Source organism: Lichenostomus cassidix, chromosome 9 (assembly GCF_008360975.1).
Source record: "Lichenostomus cassidix isolate B80296 chromosome 9, HeHo_3.0, whole genome shotgun sequence".
Classification (NCBI taxonomy): Eukaryota; Metazoa; Chordata; class Aves; order Passeriformes; family Meliphagidae; genus Lichenostomus; species Lichenostomus cassidix.
In genome coordinates this window covers 14,857,167-14,875,366 of record NC_139490.1, presented here as the reverse complement: position 1 = coordinate 14,875,366, position 18,200 = coordinate 14,857,167, and the positions used below count along the sequence as shown (strand labels likewise).

The 18,200-nt window shown below is 36.1% G+C and overlaps 1 protein-coding gene across 1 annotated transcript in view; it reads right to left on the bottom strand.

Moving 5' to 3' along the window:
- Positions 1 to 18,200, bottom strand: part of DNER (delta/notch like EGF repeat containing) — a 111,304-nt gene that overhangs the window by 52,909 nt on the left and 40,195 nt on the right. Inside the window, exons 2-4 of the mRNA XM_085069563.1 lie at positions 11,295 to 11,591; positions 2,719 to 2,813; positions 133 to 299 (exon numbers count right to left, since the gene is read on the bottom strand). Coding sequence (XP_084925689.1) covers positions 133 to 299; positions 2,719 to 2,813; positions 11,295 to 11,591 — 559 coding nt within the window. The remainder of the gene's footprint in view (positions 1 to 132; positions 300 to 2,718; positions 2,814 to 11,294; positions 11,592 to 18,200) is intronic.

Below are 18,200 nucleotides of genomic sequence, written 5' to 3'. Positions count from 1 at the left end.
TGAAACATGGTCCTAATATCCCATCAGGATCTCTCAGTACTTAAAGGAATTAGTTCTTTGTTCCTCTAAATGCTGAATAAACCAGCAGCTGTCACTTAGAGGTGATGGACAGAAAGTCAGCATGTTACTCACCAATAAAGTAGTTGTTTCCTAATGCAAGCATTTCTTCAGAAAGCACAAGTCCACCCAGTGCCTGCAGAAGAGTGACACTTCTGCCATCAATAAGTGAACACTGTTTAAATCCAGTGCTTGTGACCTTCCATAGCAGGATGAGAGAAGCAGTAGCATCTTGCCTTATTCTATGAAAAGAAATTATGAGAATATTTATACTGAGGGAAATTGGGGTTATTAGGAAACACATCACCGTAGAACAGAAGCTTAACAAAGATGGGAAACTTAAATCTAGAAAGTATGGAATCAGGAAAATCCTGAATGTTTTTACCTTGTCCACAAAATTTAAAAATGTTTCAATTGTAGTATTTTCATAATAGTTTATGTACTACCAGATTAAATCATACAGAGTCCCAATTTCCAATACTTGAAGGTCACCATCTTAATGCCCAAGAGTTTTAGATAAATACCACATAATTGTAAAGGATCCTTATTCACTCTTTGTATTTATGCCTTTTTGAGTAGTACCTCCATGCTACATCTACAATGCCATCATTTTCTGCAGCTGAAGTACATTCAGCCCTGTTGTTTACTGAAGAACATTCAATGTTCGTTCAATACCGGGAGACAGATCCTGGTAGAAATCCTCATTTGTTTGACACACCAGATCGAAGATTCAGGGCAGTTTATTCTTGTAAATCAAATGAGTCATGTAATGCTCCCAAGGTCACTGAGCCCATGGTGCCTTCCTGAATATTGACAGATTGGATGTAGAGTCTACTACTGCATCCACACTGTTGGCTCCATAGGGAGCACTGTACACTATCCCACTCTTTGTCCTCACAGGGCACTTTTTTTCCCTACTCACCCCCACCAAGAAACAATAAAAATCTGTCATATTTCTGGCAAGGTCCCAAATAATTGCATTAATTTCCTATGAAGGAATCCCAAATGAGTTTGAACAATCCTCTAAAAATTCAAACACAACTTCATCCAACTGCTAAAAGCTGATAATTCTCTCCTGCTGAAAACAGACTTCCAAATACCTAGAGATGAAGCTCTGTCCCACAATTTCCTGTGCTGAAATTGATTCAATCCTGCCAAAAACACAAGTCAGTTTATCCCTGGTCACTAGTTATTTGGCTTCAAAACAAGAAAAGCAAAGTTTTGTAATCATGTGTGACAGAAGTTGAAAAAATATTGCAACTAGACATCAGAAGAAACAAATTTTTTACAGTTATTTTGCATTCTCTTTAAGAACAACCCCAACTGGTACTCCAAAAGCTGACTGTCTCACTTTCAGAACAGGATAGCAACTACTTTCACAGTTTAGGTCTCATCTGAGAGAACTAAATCAAAACAAACTTATTATATTGAAATTATTTTCCTTTCACAGAGAACCATTGAACCAGATATGTTACTTGGGCCTTTAAGATAGTAAATGGAACAAAATAAAATTAGATCTTGACTTACACTAATCTACCCAGACATAAAACGCTACTAAATATACACAGTGTAAAAATGATCAAACTGACTGTGTGCTCTGCAATCTCCTTTAAAACGGGGTTCCTCCACCAAGGCTCTTAAATAGAGCTTTAGAATCCACAAATGCCAGCTTTTTCCTGATTCCAAGAAAAGACACTTGTTTGCTTTCAGATTCCAGCCAGCCAGGGCATCCACACTGGCAGATCTCTTCCTGACTTAGGCTCAAGGCTCATGAATGAGCACAATTCAAAGTCCCGTGGGAAGGGTGGGACAGCCCCCGCGTTTAACAGTTACTGCTCCAAACTGTCTGCAGCTTGTCTGCTTGCATCACTTTGTTTTTTCCTGTGAGCATGGCCTTTTCTAACAGAGACATGGGATTCTGAAAGATAAGATGACAGTATGAGAAAAGTAAAGTATTTTGGGAAAGTGTAAGTCTAAAATTGCAGCAAAGTTGTGAGCCAGAGAACTACGTTGGCAGATTTTTTAAAAATAAAATTTCCAATAAGAAAATGCCAGCTGACAGAATCAGATCTTTCTAGGAAGTCAGGTGCTGTTAATTAAATGTAACAAAACAAGCATTTGATTGAAAAAGCATGAATTGGAAAAGGGAATAACAGAATAAATTCAAATTTTTGAGAAACGTGCTTTGTAGGACGTTCAGAAAGATTTCACAGCTAATGATGACACCCAAAGCAATAACCCAGAAATCAAATACAAAAGCACAAAATACATGCACTTATATAGTCAACCATAACACTTTCTATCAGCAACTTCATCTTGAGATTAAAGAGAGGCAAAAGTGTTCACTGCATGAAGCAGAAAAAAAATGTCATATCTTCTCCAAACTGACATCTTCAACACATCTACCCTAATTTCTAATGCATTATGATAGCCCAGAGACAGCTTACATGCTTACATCTTCTAAAATATTAAATGTGTGGGAGAAATTATGCCAAGCAAAGAGCTGTCATGGCTCTGCTACATGCTTGAAGTCTGTCTGAATTCTCTCAGTCTTTTAGTCATTTGACAAATCTGCCTATCTGAAAAGCTGTTGTCTAAAATATCCAGTCAAATGAAAATAAAAGTGCTTTTATATTTCATCACATATAAGAATATTCTCACTTTATTGATGTATTCTGTGGAACTTCAAAGGAGATAAGCCGGCCTCCAGCAGAAGTATTGGAACTGGCATTTCCACAAGCCACATCTGGGGTTATCTGAAAATAAAAATAGCTTTATTTAACAATAAACCATAAAATCTGGCCAAAGAAAACATGAAAGATTTTTTTTTACAAATGACACTAATAGTCCAGCAATAATCTTCTAAAAATCCCCAGGAACATTCATTGGAACCTTTATGCTGCCAAACAAAGGTGCTGAAAATTCACATAGCTGTCCTTTCAGAGTTTTGTTTTAACAAAAATTCCTGCAAGTAAGCGTGCATTTCTAAAAGATGAATAGGCTCCTAGTCTTTTAAAATAATAAACAAAGTTCTAACATTTGCCACATCCAAGAAATAGTGTATCATTAATTTATGGACTCCTGAAGGATTTATACTAACAAGTACAGACATTGCCTTTCTGCTATATTGAAATACGATTTTTTCCAAACACAGTTTTCCTTTAAAAAGCCCTCTCCCACTTGCCCATTACTATTCTTTCCAAGTAAAAGATGTTTGGACAAACAGTGCTTTCAGCTGGAAAAAAAATTATGATCACAGTGAGAGTGAAAGGATGTCTTTGCCAAATCTAGTGATGTCTACTAGGCATAGAAATCAGTTACCACATTAACTAGATCAAGACACCATACAAGGTGTCACACAACACAGGAATCACTGACAGACCCCTTAATTATTCACATCTTCACAAGTAGTAATTTCCTAAACACAGTTTGAAAATTATTTGTGTTTTCAAGGGTATATTTATTTCAAATAAGAAATATTTTCCATGGCATAATTGAGTCTATCACTTAATATCATCAGTAGTTTAAAATAACTTTTCATGTATCTTCATAAACTTGCCTATGAAATGTCATACTGGAAAAAAAACCAACAAACCAGTTCACTCTTCAAATTTCTAGGCAGTTTGCAATGTCATTCTTTCAGCCACAGAGAATATGTTTGCAAGCTTTTTACATCAACCTTACTGAAAAAGCAAAAATGCAACCTGACACACTTCCATGAATTTTACGTCAAAGCAAAAGCCAGAAAATAAATTTTAAATTTAAATAACATTCAAGTTCACATTGTAAATATTACATTAATGTAATAAGACACATGTAAATACATGAACAACAACAGTTCAGAATATGATGCAAGTAATAATTTTTAGGAGGTTCAGAACTTTTCTTGACTCAGGCAAGACAAATATTCAGTGTTCACATTTCCCAAGTGAATTATTTCCCAATATCTAGATTACTCAATTCGTTGTTGAATTCCCTGGTGTATATAATATGAATATATGTAGTTTATGAAAATAAAGTGAGATGCAATTTTATGCTATCTGTTCAAATGAATTTTGAAAAAAGATAATACATCCATTACAATTTTTAAATCTCAAAAGTCAAAATTATGGCCCTAACAGTCAAAGTACGATGCATCCAAAATTAGTTAGTTAGTTTGGCTAACACTCCTCCTTCTATATTTGCCAACATTAAAACATCTGCTTTCTTTGAGAATCTATATGCCTACTGGAACAAAGGGAAAAAAGAAATCAATATCTCTATTCTCACACAGTCTTACACTACATGTAGAATAAACTTGCTTTTATAATATTTTTGTGGTTTTACAATTTCATGAATCTATTATGTTGGAACACAAGGGAGGAAATTGTAATTTAAGCATTTAATTTACTTTATTATTTAATATTAGAAGCTTTTTAAGTAAAAGGTATTGATGTCTTTGCAACTAGAATAAAGATTAAAAAATCACAGAAGAGCTGAACCAAGTGGCTGCACAAGAGCTGAGATTTAACCTTGACAAAATGGAAAAACCCCCAAACAAACAAAGAAATACTTTAGTTTGCAAACACATCAGAATTTAGGATTACTTAGCAAGAAAAGCACACATAGAAATATTGCAATGATAAGCAGAAGACTGAAAGGCAAAATGCATGATTTTCACTCTTCTGTTAAGAGACCTCTAATGTTTGATGTCTTTCTCCAGGAACTCCATTTGAAACTGGCCCTCCCAGACTAAGAATCTGGTCAAACAACTATCTTAACCAGTAGAATGATAAACCCAGGATTTTACAGCAGCTGAAATTTGAAATTTTTTATATATTAAAAACCCTGATACTTGGATCAGACAAAAAACACAGGAAGAAGCAGAAACTCTCATAAGTAAAAGAAAAAAAATGGTCCCAGCAGTATCCTATTTCAGTCAAGTACTATGGAGACAAAAAATGACAGCTTTGACACCTGGATTAGGAAACAAATTGCAGTTTTTCCACAGCTGTGAGAAATTTGTGTAAAGATTTTTAAGTGTGTCTCTTTCATGTTTTAACAGAGCGCTCTGCAAAATGGAACTACTGAAGAATGAGGGCAAAGACAACCAATATATTACAACAATAAAGGACACTCAGAAGATGAAAACAATTTATAATTTTTGCTCTTAAAAAAAAAAAAAGCTGCTAGAACTGGTAGGAGATATTTAAAGCAGAAGTCACTGGGAAATATACTTTAATGATTTCCAGAGGACAAAATAAAGATCATTCCTAGTTTAAAGTAACAAACACAAATAGACTAACTATCTAAAGTCATTTAAAGACAATCAAAAGAAAACGTAACATGTAACTGCAAGGACATCAAACACTTCTGAAGCATTTAATAGTACAGAAACTTTAGGACAGCAAGAAGGTTCTTGGGTAACAGATTTATTTACACAAATGATGCAGCTAGTTTAAAAATAGTCACCAAAGAAAACAAAATCTTCATGCACCTCCCAGAGTCTAAAGTATGTTTTGGAGCTGATTACAGAGATAATGTCCTGTGTCAACAGAGAATACGACCAAAACTGTTCTTCCATACCTTACTTAAGAGTTTAAAATTATTAAATATCAAATTGTTGACAATAAACACAGAATTCCTCTTTACATACATGTTCCATAGGTTTGCATCTAAATCATGTTCTTGTTTCTTAAAAGATAATATAATCTATAAAAATTATATTTCTGTTTCAAATGCTTAAAGACTTTACCTAGGTAAAAGAGCAGCATCATTTGAGAAAACAAGAGTGAAATCTTGAGAAGAGTTCTTACTCCTAGAATCTCTACCTGGGCCTTAACAAGACAGCAGTGATTTTATTAGATTTCTTTATCATAGCAGTGGTATAGAGGAGATTGCAAAGAAAATCAGAGGTGGTACCTAAAAAGAGAGCAACAGATTGTTCTTCCGTATTACAGCTTTTCTGAAGAAATTAAATATCGTGAGTTAGACAGATACTCTCCTGCCTTACAAAACCAGAATAATGAGAGATATATTTAATTCAACAAGTGCTGAAATACATACATAAATCCCAAGGCAATATTTTTACATGAGTGAGTGCCTTTATTACTTTGGTAAGTGTACTAGACTTTAATTCAATGAGGCTAAGAGTAGCATAGAGACTCTAAGTCTACATTTATGCAGCCTCTCAGTGCTGAAATTAGTTCTCTTAAGACAGCTATTGTATATGAAATTTCATAGTATATTTCTTGAGAAGTTGAGCAGACATTTGTAATTCTACAAGGTCTTATCAACATGGGCAGACTAATCCTGACAGTGCAAAATACAGCCATTCTGCTACCATGATACGTTTGCATTTCTTTTGTATCTCAACCTCAATTTCATAGAATGGCAGAAGGCTTTTTTACCTTTTGCAAAATGTGCCACACTTTCCTCAAATTTAAAAGTGGTCTGTTAGTGGAATGGCCAAATTCATATGAGCCTTAGAAAGTCCTCACTACCCTATTAAAAAGGTATTAATGAATATTTCTAAAAGCCAACAGGTAGTTCCAAAGAGCGGAGAAGGTTGTTGCCCAGATATCTTGTGGACTCTCCACCCTTTAAATTATTTAAGAAACAGATGAATACAGTTCTGAGCAACCTACTCTAGGTGACTCTGCTTGGAGCAAGGGTTTGGGCTAGTCAAAATCCAGAGGTGCCTTTTAACCTCACCTACACTGTGATGCTGTGAGTGAAAATTCACCCCATGAGTCAGTTGCCTATTAAGTCCTTCCTGTTAACTGCCATTGTAACTTCAGTGACACCACAGCTTTCACCAAACCCCACTCCAGCACACAGCCAAAGTGATTCATTTTGAAAATATCCCTGACTGTAAATAAGTATGTGTGAATGTGCATGCACACTCAGGCACACAGATACCTGTGACTCAGATACTCTCCTCCTGTTCTGAGAAAGTTCTCTTTGATTAATCTCTTGGCTTTTGACCACAAAAAGCTGTTCTCTTGTTTTTACCTCCTAGTGGGGCAACAGAGAACTCTACATGGTCTTGCAGCCAGAGCAAAGTGGGGCAAATTAGTCTGCAATTAAACAGAATATATGAATGCACACATAATTCTTGAACTAAATCAAAAAGATGGATACAAACTCATCCCACAGCAAAGATCAGCGCTTAAAAGAAAAAAAAAACAAAAATTTTAAACATGTTTGAAAAGATATTATGTTATGGAAAGAGTAATAAAATGAGTTCTTTGAGAAAAGCAAGGCTGTGTCCTGGGGTGGTGTCCCACCTCAGCAATAAAACCGGGTGTGGAGGGTGGAAGTTGGCCAGAGCGGCTGTTGTTCAGAGACTGGCTGGGCATTGGTTACTTGGTGGTGAGTAATTGGGGTTTTTTTGCATTACTTGTTTTGCTCAGGTTTTTTATTTGTTGTTTTGTTTTTTTTCTTTTCTTTCTCCTTTTTTTTAATTACTGAACTGCCTTTATCTCCCCATGAGTTTTCACACTTTTAGCTTCCAATTCTCTCCCCCATCTCACTGGAGGGGGGAGTGGGCAACGGGCTTAGCTACCTATCCTCTGCTCAGATCACAACACAGTCATTCAATAAATATTACTTCCACGAACAATTAATAGTCATTTATTATTCCAGAGTGTATGGAGCTGTTCTGAAAAGAAAGGTAAATACTGCATAAACAAGTTCATTGAGCAGAAATTCCACATAGTCAAATCTTTGCATGCAGTGTATGAGCTCAGGTCACTGGAGAATAAGCTGGGACATAAACTTCAACCTAAGACTGTCAAGTCAGCTATAGATATTTCTACACCAAAACACTGAAAGGCAGTAAACACATCAGGCTTTTTCTTTTTTTCTTTTTTCCCCTCAGACTCTCTAGGACTTCAAAATAGGCTGACTGCTGAAGGAGTAGATAAATGAATCCAGATACTTTTCCAAAACCGCTCTAGATAACAAAAATTCCTGAGCCCACCCACCAGTATAGCTTCAGATAAGCAGGCCTTAAATATCTTGATGTAATTGAACTCACTAGAATTTCTGTCTTAAAGAGCTTTGATTTTAGGAAAGCTAGTATTTATTACTTACCTATTAAATATGATTTAGTAATGGAACATAATAAACTAAGGTTTGTGCGAACTTCACATACATTTTGTTTAACTATACTGAGGTTTTAGAGACATTTAGGGTTTTATTTAGAAAATAAAAATAAAGGGTAGCACCTATGCAGAGATGCTTACATCAAGTTGTCTATTGAAACGGTGTTTGTATATAAACAAAAAGTTCCATAAACTAATACTGTTGAGGAGAGAATTAGTGAAGTTACAGATTTATCCTAGAAGAAAGCTTATATTATTCTACCAAAATCTGTGTTTCCTTCGTTCTCCTTATGTGTTTATAGAATATCTTTTTTCTCAAAGCAAAAGAAAAACAATAGAGATTTCCAAAACAAATCTCATATAAAGGTAGAAGAGCTGTCCTAAATCAAACACAAATTACACACGTTTCAGTACTTTAACAGCGATCATAAGAGGGAATGCCAAGAAAATAGGTTAATAAAAGGGCAAGCATGTATACTCCAGCCTTCACCCATTTCCATGTCACAGATTTTCCTAGCATGTCAATTCTAAGGATCAAGTTTCTATTCTGTATTTAGCAATCTCAAATGGATCTCTCCTCTGATTTTGTTCAGATTCTGCTCTGTTCCTCCTTCTGCACCTGTACCATACTTTGACAAAGCAATGCACAAACATTTAGCAACACATAAAGTAGTCAAGACTCAAAGGCTCCTGTTTCAAGAATACAGTTAAGGAATGATTCTGCCATTGCTGCAGAGCAGAAACAAACTCTTTCAGGATTTTCCACCTGACTCAGCCAGACTCCTTTTAAAGGCCTATAATTTCCTGACTAAGGACACATGTAAAACAAATGCTGTCCCCACTGCAAGGGGAATTAGAAGTTTATTGTAGCCTCTAATCACTAGCTCCAAACCCTTGAATCTGAGCACAAAATTGCAGTACAAATAGAAGGTTAGACTAGGACTCACATGCTCAGCATTCTAATTTCTGGCTGCGCACCTGGCAAATCACTTCACTGTTCTGTGCTTCAGCATCTCAGTCTGTAAAATGTGAATAATACAGCTGATTTCCTTTGAAAAGAATTTCAGGTCTATTATGATAAATTGTATGTAAGAGTATGGTACTGCTATTCTTAAGGTTGATTTTGTGCACTGAAACCCTCGTTAAATCTGTTAATTGAGTAGGATTAATGAGAAGGTTTCTTTTTCCCTCCATTACTGGTTAATATGTATCTCTTATACACTGTAAAACAAAAAATGATTGGACTAGGGAAATGTGGATTGTTTGTTGGATCTCCATTGCAAGTGCAACCAGTTGTCCCAAGTAGGAAAAAGAATTACCTTTCAACAGATGAGCATGAAGATAAGTCCGTATTATACTAAAGAAATCAATCAAGAGAAAATGCGCTTGTCTATGATCTGTGGTTTTAGTCCTTAATCTGCATATCAGGAAAAGATTAATTTCTTGTATGAAGACGACTCGAAGAAGTGAAACTGCATCCAAAGACTTCTGTATGTTGCCTATTGGTGCAGACACTACTGAGACAGTTCATTCAAGCAAGAAGTGCTAAATATATCCCTGGTATCCAAGGAATAGAGAAAACATGCCCAGCTGTAAGCACACATCATGCATTTCCTGGACAAATTTACTTCTCTCAGGTGTTCATTCTTTGAGTTCCCAGAATTACCCTTAAAAACTTTAATGGAAACTTCATCCTTGCAAGACAGTGAGAGCTTTCGCTTGGGAAGTCTGGCAAAAGGGTCTGAAGAGCATTAGCTCAGTTCCAGTACCTGTATAGAATAATTTGGAAAACAGACTGTCTTGCAAGATTTTAAAAAATAAAAATAACAACATAATATCAGTATTTGTTGTCCTCTGAATCTCAACAAAGATCAAAAGAGTACATTTTTGCAATACAAAACCTACAGCTACTTTATTCTTTTCCTTTCAAGAGAGCAAAAAAGGATCAAGCTTTGCAAAGTTCTTACAGCCATAAGGAAAGGCAGTGTTATGTTATTTACATGTTTTACTTTTGAAACCTCCACCAAAGAGGCTTTGGAACACAGACCTTCAGGCAAATCAACTCTCTACAGTTAATATAGATCAGATACAATGTCTTGAATCAGCAACTGAAATCTCTTTGTTTCAGTTAATCATCTCTCTCTTTGTGACTTCCAAAGAGCAAGGTAAAAGGTCATTATGCCACACTGGAGAGCTTGTGTAAAATAGAAGACCCATCAGAATAAATTAAAAACCTATCAACACAAGTAATAGGGTTGCAAGTAATTTCAATGCTAGTGATAATCATGCAAACCATGATGTATTTCTCAGGTAATAGAAGACAGGGAGAAGGGTAAATTCAGGTAATGAAATACCCGCTTGTGAATGATCTGTTTGACTGAAATTCTTAGTGAATCTACCTAAAATGCAAAGCAGGCAGAAATGTCCCTTATGCAACACCAGACCACAAATTGAGGGAGACACACCAGGGAAATCTGGTACGAGGAAGAGCATGCCCTTAATTGATCAGGACATATGGACCACCCATGCAGAGATGAGACTGCATCTAAACTAAGTAATAAGAGCAGATCATTGTTTGTTTCTGCTTCAGTGCTCACTCCAAACTCCATCCTTGGTGCCTAACATATGTTCTACTGTAAAAAAAATAGATATGGGAGATAGAATTCCAGGAAATAAAGCTTTCTGCTCCAGACGTTGCCCACCAGCACTCCCACTGAAATGGAATACAGCCCTGTAAATACTTATACCTCGGATAAAATCAGAGAGTTGTAACACACTGCAGGAACACGTATTTTTCAAAGCAAATGTGATTATAACTGCAAATAGCAAAAAATATATTAAAGGTATTGCTTTAACCTTTAGATTTTCCTAAATGTATTTGACGTTTGGAAATATGGTATCATACAACTGACTGGAAGAAACAATATTATTCCATTTCAAAGAAATACCTAATACAACACATTAGCCATCTTAAGTCCCTTACGTGTATCAAACGGGTTTTTGCACTTAATTTTACTGGCATATTAACTCAGGGCAGAGATCATATCTTCAATCTTCTCAAGACATCACGAAACCATGCACAAATGACAACCCAAAAAAAACCACTTTAGAAGTTTTTTTTCTGTGAATTTTCACTTAGAACACTCTCACCTCTATTTCATCCCATTTCAGATCCACAACTCTCTGTCCCGCCTTTGGCTGCCATGTAGGTAATGTCACAGTGGCTCTCGACCGGGGAAGAGCAATGTCAGGCTCCAGGGTGGACGAGGCTGGGCTGCTGTGCCGGGGGGATGTGGCCTCTGTCCATTCAGAGGCTGCAAGGCTGGGCAAGGAGTGCTCACAGTTTGTTCCCTCAAAGCCTTCGCTGCAGACACAGAGGTAGCCATCCCCACTAGAGCTGCAGTTACCATGGTGACAGGGGTTGCTGGCACAAGGATCTGAAACAAACTGGAAAAAACATATCATATAGGTCAATTACTGATTATAAAGGATTTATTTCTGAGTTTTAAAAATACCATGAAACAGGATTCTTTCCCCCTACTGTATTCATCTTCTGAACATATTTACAAACTAAACTCATCTTTGATGTATCTTCAAGGAGGTAAATTCAAAGGATTAAAGAAGAATACAAATTAATCTATATTAACTACTTTCCTCAGACCATTTATGCTAATTCACTGTTGCCACATTCAAGCAAAGAGATAAACAAAAAGGGAACGTGGCCACCATTCATTATCAGGAATTTTCCAAAACAGACTTAAAAAAGCAACCTATTCAGGGAAAACAACAGATATGTTGGAATTTAAGGGAGTAACAGAAATAGGACCAGGGCACAGAACTCATCCAGATCAGCAGGTCACAAAGCAGCTCTGTGTGGTCAGAGCTAACCACATCACTCAATCCTATTTGTGGACACAACTTCCACTGTAAAAGAGCTGGGCCTGTTACCAGCACTTCATTTTGTGGACAGCAGTTTCAGAATCCAATTCATTTGGGTGCTGAAAGCTTTCTAACAGGACTTAGATAGCAGAGGCAACTGTGCCTGTTTTTAAAACAGCATTTGTAATAGCATAGGACAAGACTAAGCTCAGTGATGTAGGAAAAATCCTGTCCGAGGCTTGCATGCCTTTAATATCTAGCTTGAATTTACCTACAGCTATTTTGTAGTTTCTTATGTCATCACTGACTTCAAGGTTAAATGATTTCCCTTTTCTATGTTGAATTTTACATCCATAATGCATTTATAGAATACATCTACAAACTCTTCAAGTTTCATCTCCTAGAAAAATTAGCCATACTTGCCCACTTTCCTTGAGGAGGACAAACCCTTCCCTCCAGATGTGTTCATTTTTGCACCTGGGACTCCAAAGTTTAGCACTGCCTTTTACAAAAGCATCAATACTTTTGCTTGGCCTGGAAACAGCTTCCTAGATAATACTTAAGAAATATTTGCCTTAATGAGAGCTAAATCACACTGCTGGCTTATTGACATCAACAAAGAATGTCAGGCAGCTCCCTTTGTTTGTCTTCACATCAAAGGGAAAACACATCACCGGAATCAGACATTTCTTCATCTTTAAATGCAAACTTCACCCCAGTGCTCCAGTCCTGAAAGTTACCCAGCTCTTCCCTGTACAATATTCCTGCCCTTCCCTGCAGAAGCAATGCTTCTTGTTTCATTTATCAGTAAAGTAACCACAGTTACTTATTATTAAACATTTCATACAATTATCTCCAAAATTACATAAACCTTATATACCATTAATGTCAAAAACAAGTATTGGGTCTACAGTAGGAATTTTACTTTTCTATCAGTCCAAAGGTCTGGTGTCAGGGACACCAAATCCTAACATTAAACTTCCTTATATAAAACAATACTATTATTGACCTCAGCTGGAATTCTTTCTTTGGATCAAATTTCTGTATACCCTAGACTGTAACATTTTTGGACAGAAAACAGAAGAAACATTATTATGAAAGTTAATTTTGGAGACAGTCAATGACGAATGTCAGATTTTGTCCTGACTGATGTAGAAGGCTTAGAGGCCATAGAGGACAGTCCAAAATAGAGGGTCTAATAATTTATCCTGTGGTTTGGTTACAGTTTGGAATGTTATTCACTTTGCATGAGGACACATCACATACACATAAGGTGACACATCAGGCATCAGGGCCAAGCTCTGACTCTTCATTTTTAATACTCAGCTATATGGCAAGTTGATATATATCCTTGATATATCAAGGGAATAGGGATTTTTGTGATCAGAAGGTCTTATTTCCTTTAAGTCTCTTTTCTCTGCAAATCAACAGAATACATAAGTTCTCAAAGAACAATTTCTAAATCTCTTCTCCATAAAACAATAAAGTGACAGAAAAGAACAATTTTCAGGAAGGAACTAGTTCTGTTCTATGGTTTGTCAGTTACATTTTAACTTTGCTCCACTGCCAAATGCCAGAGATATTCATAGAAATTTCCTTTTTCTTTAAGAATATTGAAGATAAAACATGTTGACATGTGAACAAAGCCCAGTTCAAAAATTGTTTGCAACAGTCTTTCATATTCTATTTTCTTAGACTAGATCTGAGTTTCAAAGAACTACAGATATGCTATTGTTGGATAACATCTTTACTTATGCTTTCAAAATAAATCCAAATTCACATTAAGCCTATTTTGTATTAGTAATTCAATTGTTCTTGTCACACCCAGAATGTTAAGGCTATTATTTGCAAACCTAGTACCAAGAAAGAAAAAATAACTTTTTCAATCACAAAGGGCACTTTTCCCCATTACTGAATACCTCCATTCACTTTACAAGCTCAATAATAAAAAAACGCTGGGTGATACATGCTATTTGCTGTAAACTGTTTTGAGCTTATTTGACTGGAAACAGATGTGTTTAATTAATAACAAGCCCTGCTCAGTGCTGTCCATGCCATGCACTGAAGAACACCTTGTGCCCTAGGAACCATCCCTGCCCTGTCACACAGAGTGGAAGTGAAAATAATTTAAATGGTTTAGTTTAGATGAAAAATAAAAAATAAAATAAAATTTAAAAACATGAGTAGATGCTGAACTTCAGTCACAGACTTCCTCAGAACCTAGTTTTATGAAGTACTTCACAGCATTTTATCATCATCTCTCTTAGTTAGTAGTAATTCAAAAGCTCATTTGTCTTTCAATAAGCCTATCGAAACAAATCAATGTCCTTTGTGCATAGATTTTCTGTTGAACTAAAAAAAGTCAATTATAATTATCAGATAAAAAGAGATAAGCAAATAAAACTGATTCATTTGTGTTGGTTGTGATGTTTCTGTGGTCCTCACCAAGGTGGCAGAAATGGTTGGCCAAGGGATCTGAGAAACATTTTGACACAGTGGACAGCACAGCTACATCAGAATTAAATGCTAGCAAAATTTCAAGGCTTAAACTTCAACAAACGATTGAAGCTCACAACCCCCTACCCCCCCCCCAAAAAAACCAAACCAAAACAAAAACAAAACAAAAACCAACCAACCAACCAAAAACATTGCCACCTTGGTCTCATAACTAAGAGCTCAACATAAGTATACTGTCAGTACACAATAAAAAGCCCTGGTTTTAGCCACTCCTTGTGAAGCTGACAGTATATTCAGAGATGGTTGCACAGAGGAAAAAAGGAACCAAGTAACACATATCCGTATAGCCCATGAATAAATACTAAACCTTTATGATCACTACTAAAAAATCCAGGGTTGTTTTAGGTACAGAATTTCAATAGTCACTATTAAGAAAGTATATTTTGTATTTAGGCCTCTTGTTTTCATCGCCATTTTTTCATTTAATAGTCTGTCTGTTTTTATAATACATTTCTTTACTAAATTGGCACAGCCAGCCGTTGCAGCTGACAGAGCCAAGCTAAAAAGCATAAAATGTATTTGCATGCAATTACTATTCCATATGCCTGGACAGTCGTAATCCTTGAATTATTTTTCCAATAGAATCCTAAGATAAATGCCTACCAAGGTGCCCTTCATACCATAGTTAATTTTCCAAAGGCAGGCTGAACATGGTATAAACATTGGGCTTGTTTAAGAATCACACTCACAATCACGGATCATTTGCCAGCCAGTCCAGTTGTTTCCTAAGGTTTCAGTTTAAGATAAAACAGTGCAGGATGTAAATGTGCAAGATCTTTCTGCCAGTACTACTTGTGGTGACACCCATTTGTCATTTGATGCTCATTCACCTTCTCTTCCAAGTGGCTCTACTTGGAAGTAGAACCACTTGGAGATAGTCCAGGTAGATCCTCCAGAGAGCTTCAAAAAATAGAATGGTAAGTCTAAAGCCAAGGCTACAGAGGAGCTCCTAAACAGAGTGCCAAAACTGTCTTCCACCTGCAACTCTCCTCTTAGATGTGTTAGCACAAAATTAACTTTTGGGTCAGTTTTCACTGCTGTTGCCTACAGCCACAGACAATATTATACCAGCTTGCACCTTCAGTAAAATGTGGAAAAAAGCTCCCAGTAAATCCAGTCCTCATATTAAGAATTCAGCAGATTGCTTAAATTCATTCTACATAGTGAATGTCTACCTGTTGACAAAGCCCAGCTGCCACAATGATGTCAAAGGCTGATATTTTGCACATAGGTCCAGTAGCACTCACTATCTCTGCATCAGCCTGCAGATGTTAAAAATTGACATAGTCCAAAGTTTTCAACTCTTCCATGACTCCCTAAGGTAATTTTTCCAGTTACAGGATAAATTGTTGTGGTTCTCAAATATGTAGAGTGACTTGAAGGGGCTGGGATTTAGACAGGTAGCTTCTTCATGTGTTCTGGTAAAATGAGATCTTAGGAAAAATTTAGATCAGTAAAAATAAAGCTGGTTTTGCTCCTACATTGCTGAAGAAATTCCCCAATACAAAAGCAAACAACTTCTCTCCCAGAAGAGATGATGGGAAGATCCATCACATATCACCAAGATCAGACACACCAATTTCAAGATAAGCATGGTACATTAGAAATATCAACTTCTGAATATTCTAGAAAGAAAATAATTAAAACCTAAGCCATTGTCTGTTTTCACTAAAGTATGGGGAAAGAAAGTTTTTTCCTTTTAAGTACATCTGAAATATCATCTATTTTTGCATATGCATCAATTTATGAAAAAGAGATGGAAACAGATCTAAATCTTTTACATAGCAATAACAGTAAAGATTATCTAAAAATGGAATCTCTTTGAAAAAATTGTTTGATTATGTTCAAACTACTATTAAAATTTATTCTAATTCAATCCCTCACACAGTGAAGCTGTGAATTCCATTCCATCTCACATTAAATATTAGTGCTAACTATGAAATAAAAAGCAAGAAAAAAGGATTAATTTAAATTAAAAAAGAAAAAAACAGATGTTCCAAACCGTATCCACAGGAAAAGCACTGAGATGAGTATATCAAATAAATACATTTTCTTCTGTTTTGAGAAAAGACTGTCTTGTGACTCAGTAGGACTTAAGCAACGTATCTGGGTTCAATTTCTGGCTCTCTCAGAGATATCCTGTGTGAGCTGAGAACAGTCAGACTCCGTCTCTGCCTCTTTCCCAACTGTAAAATGGAGATTGCACTTCCTTTCTCCCACTGCCTGTGTTGTCTGCTTAGAAAGTAATTTATTTTCAGGATGGGAACCACAGAGACATATGTAATAGGAAATCTCAGGCAGCACTGAAATACAAACAAATACAATCAAGAAATACATCTCTGTAGAGCAAGGCTAAACACTTCTTTGCTTCAATGAACAGAAATATTTACAGAATTGTACAGCAAACTTTAAAGTGAAGAAAAAATCCTAAATTACATTAATTCTTCTAATTAACCCATAATAGACAGGAAAACCATCTTGATATTGCATCTTTACATACTATTCCTCTTCAACAAGATCTGCTCGAAAACACATGCATTGAAGAATATATTCGGTTTCCAACTGTGACCAAATACAACAGAAACAAAACAAGTGGCTAATACACTCCGATTATGAGAGTCAGGATGAATGTCACACGAGGATGTCAAAACAAACCCCAATCCACACCATAATCACACAGGTATCACCACCTTAAATGGCTACTCCCTAAAAGCTGTCTGCAATGTCCTTTGTGAGTGAATTTAAGGACATTCCTCATAAGTAATTCTTCTACAACATGCACCAGATCACAGTGAAACACTGTCTGACAGGGTGCAGTGACCACAGTGATCAGATACTAGTCAGTCCATACAGGAGTTGGAATGTCACAATTTGTCAGTAGGAAAAAAATGGAATCATGGTGCTGTTTCATACTACAAACTGCCCATGTGCAATGAACAACACCCATCTGAGCCCTGAGAATCAGGGATTTAATAGAAAAGGCAACCACAAAGTAATAAAAAGGGCTTTGCAAGCCAGAACATTCAGGGCTTTCTTTCCCATCCCTCAAAGAAGTACAAGCAGGACAAAACATTTCTCTATTACATAAAACATGAATATGGCAGCTATGTCAGCTTCAATCATTAGGAACTAACTACAAGTTGCAAGACAGAACTGGGATTAATCAAGATTTAGAAGGCCAAGGCCAAGAACTGTATCATACTGAAAATACAATGTAAGCAACTTCTTTCTAGAAGTAAACATTTACTATTTTCATTTAGCAATTCAACTCAATGCCCAACCCATGAGGAAAGCCATCAATAAATCTAATAAAGTGTAACCTTTATCAGATAATTCGGAATATGATTCTTTGAAACACCATTAACAATGAGAACTTTGGATTTCTTCCAAGCTGCAATTCTCATTCCCTGAGTTCTGAATATTCAGAGTAATGAAACTGCCAGTGAATGTAATAAATAGATATAAAACATTTTTTTTACTTCAGTGAAGCAGAAAAAATATGCCTAAAGAAATTGTCTGTTTAATTGCGAACCAAAGCATGGCTGCCCAAATCTATTTGAAAAACCAGCAAACATAACAAGGCAGAATTTGAACAGCATGATAGATTTTAAAAACAGAGCTCTGGCAAATGGCTGATTTACCCTTGTGCAATAAGTTACC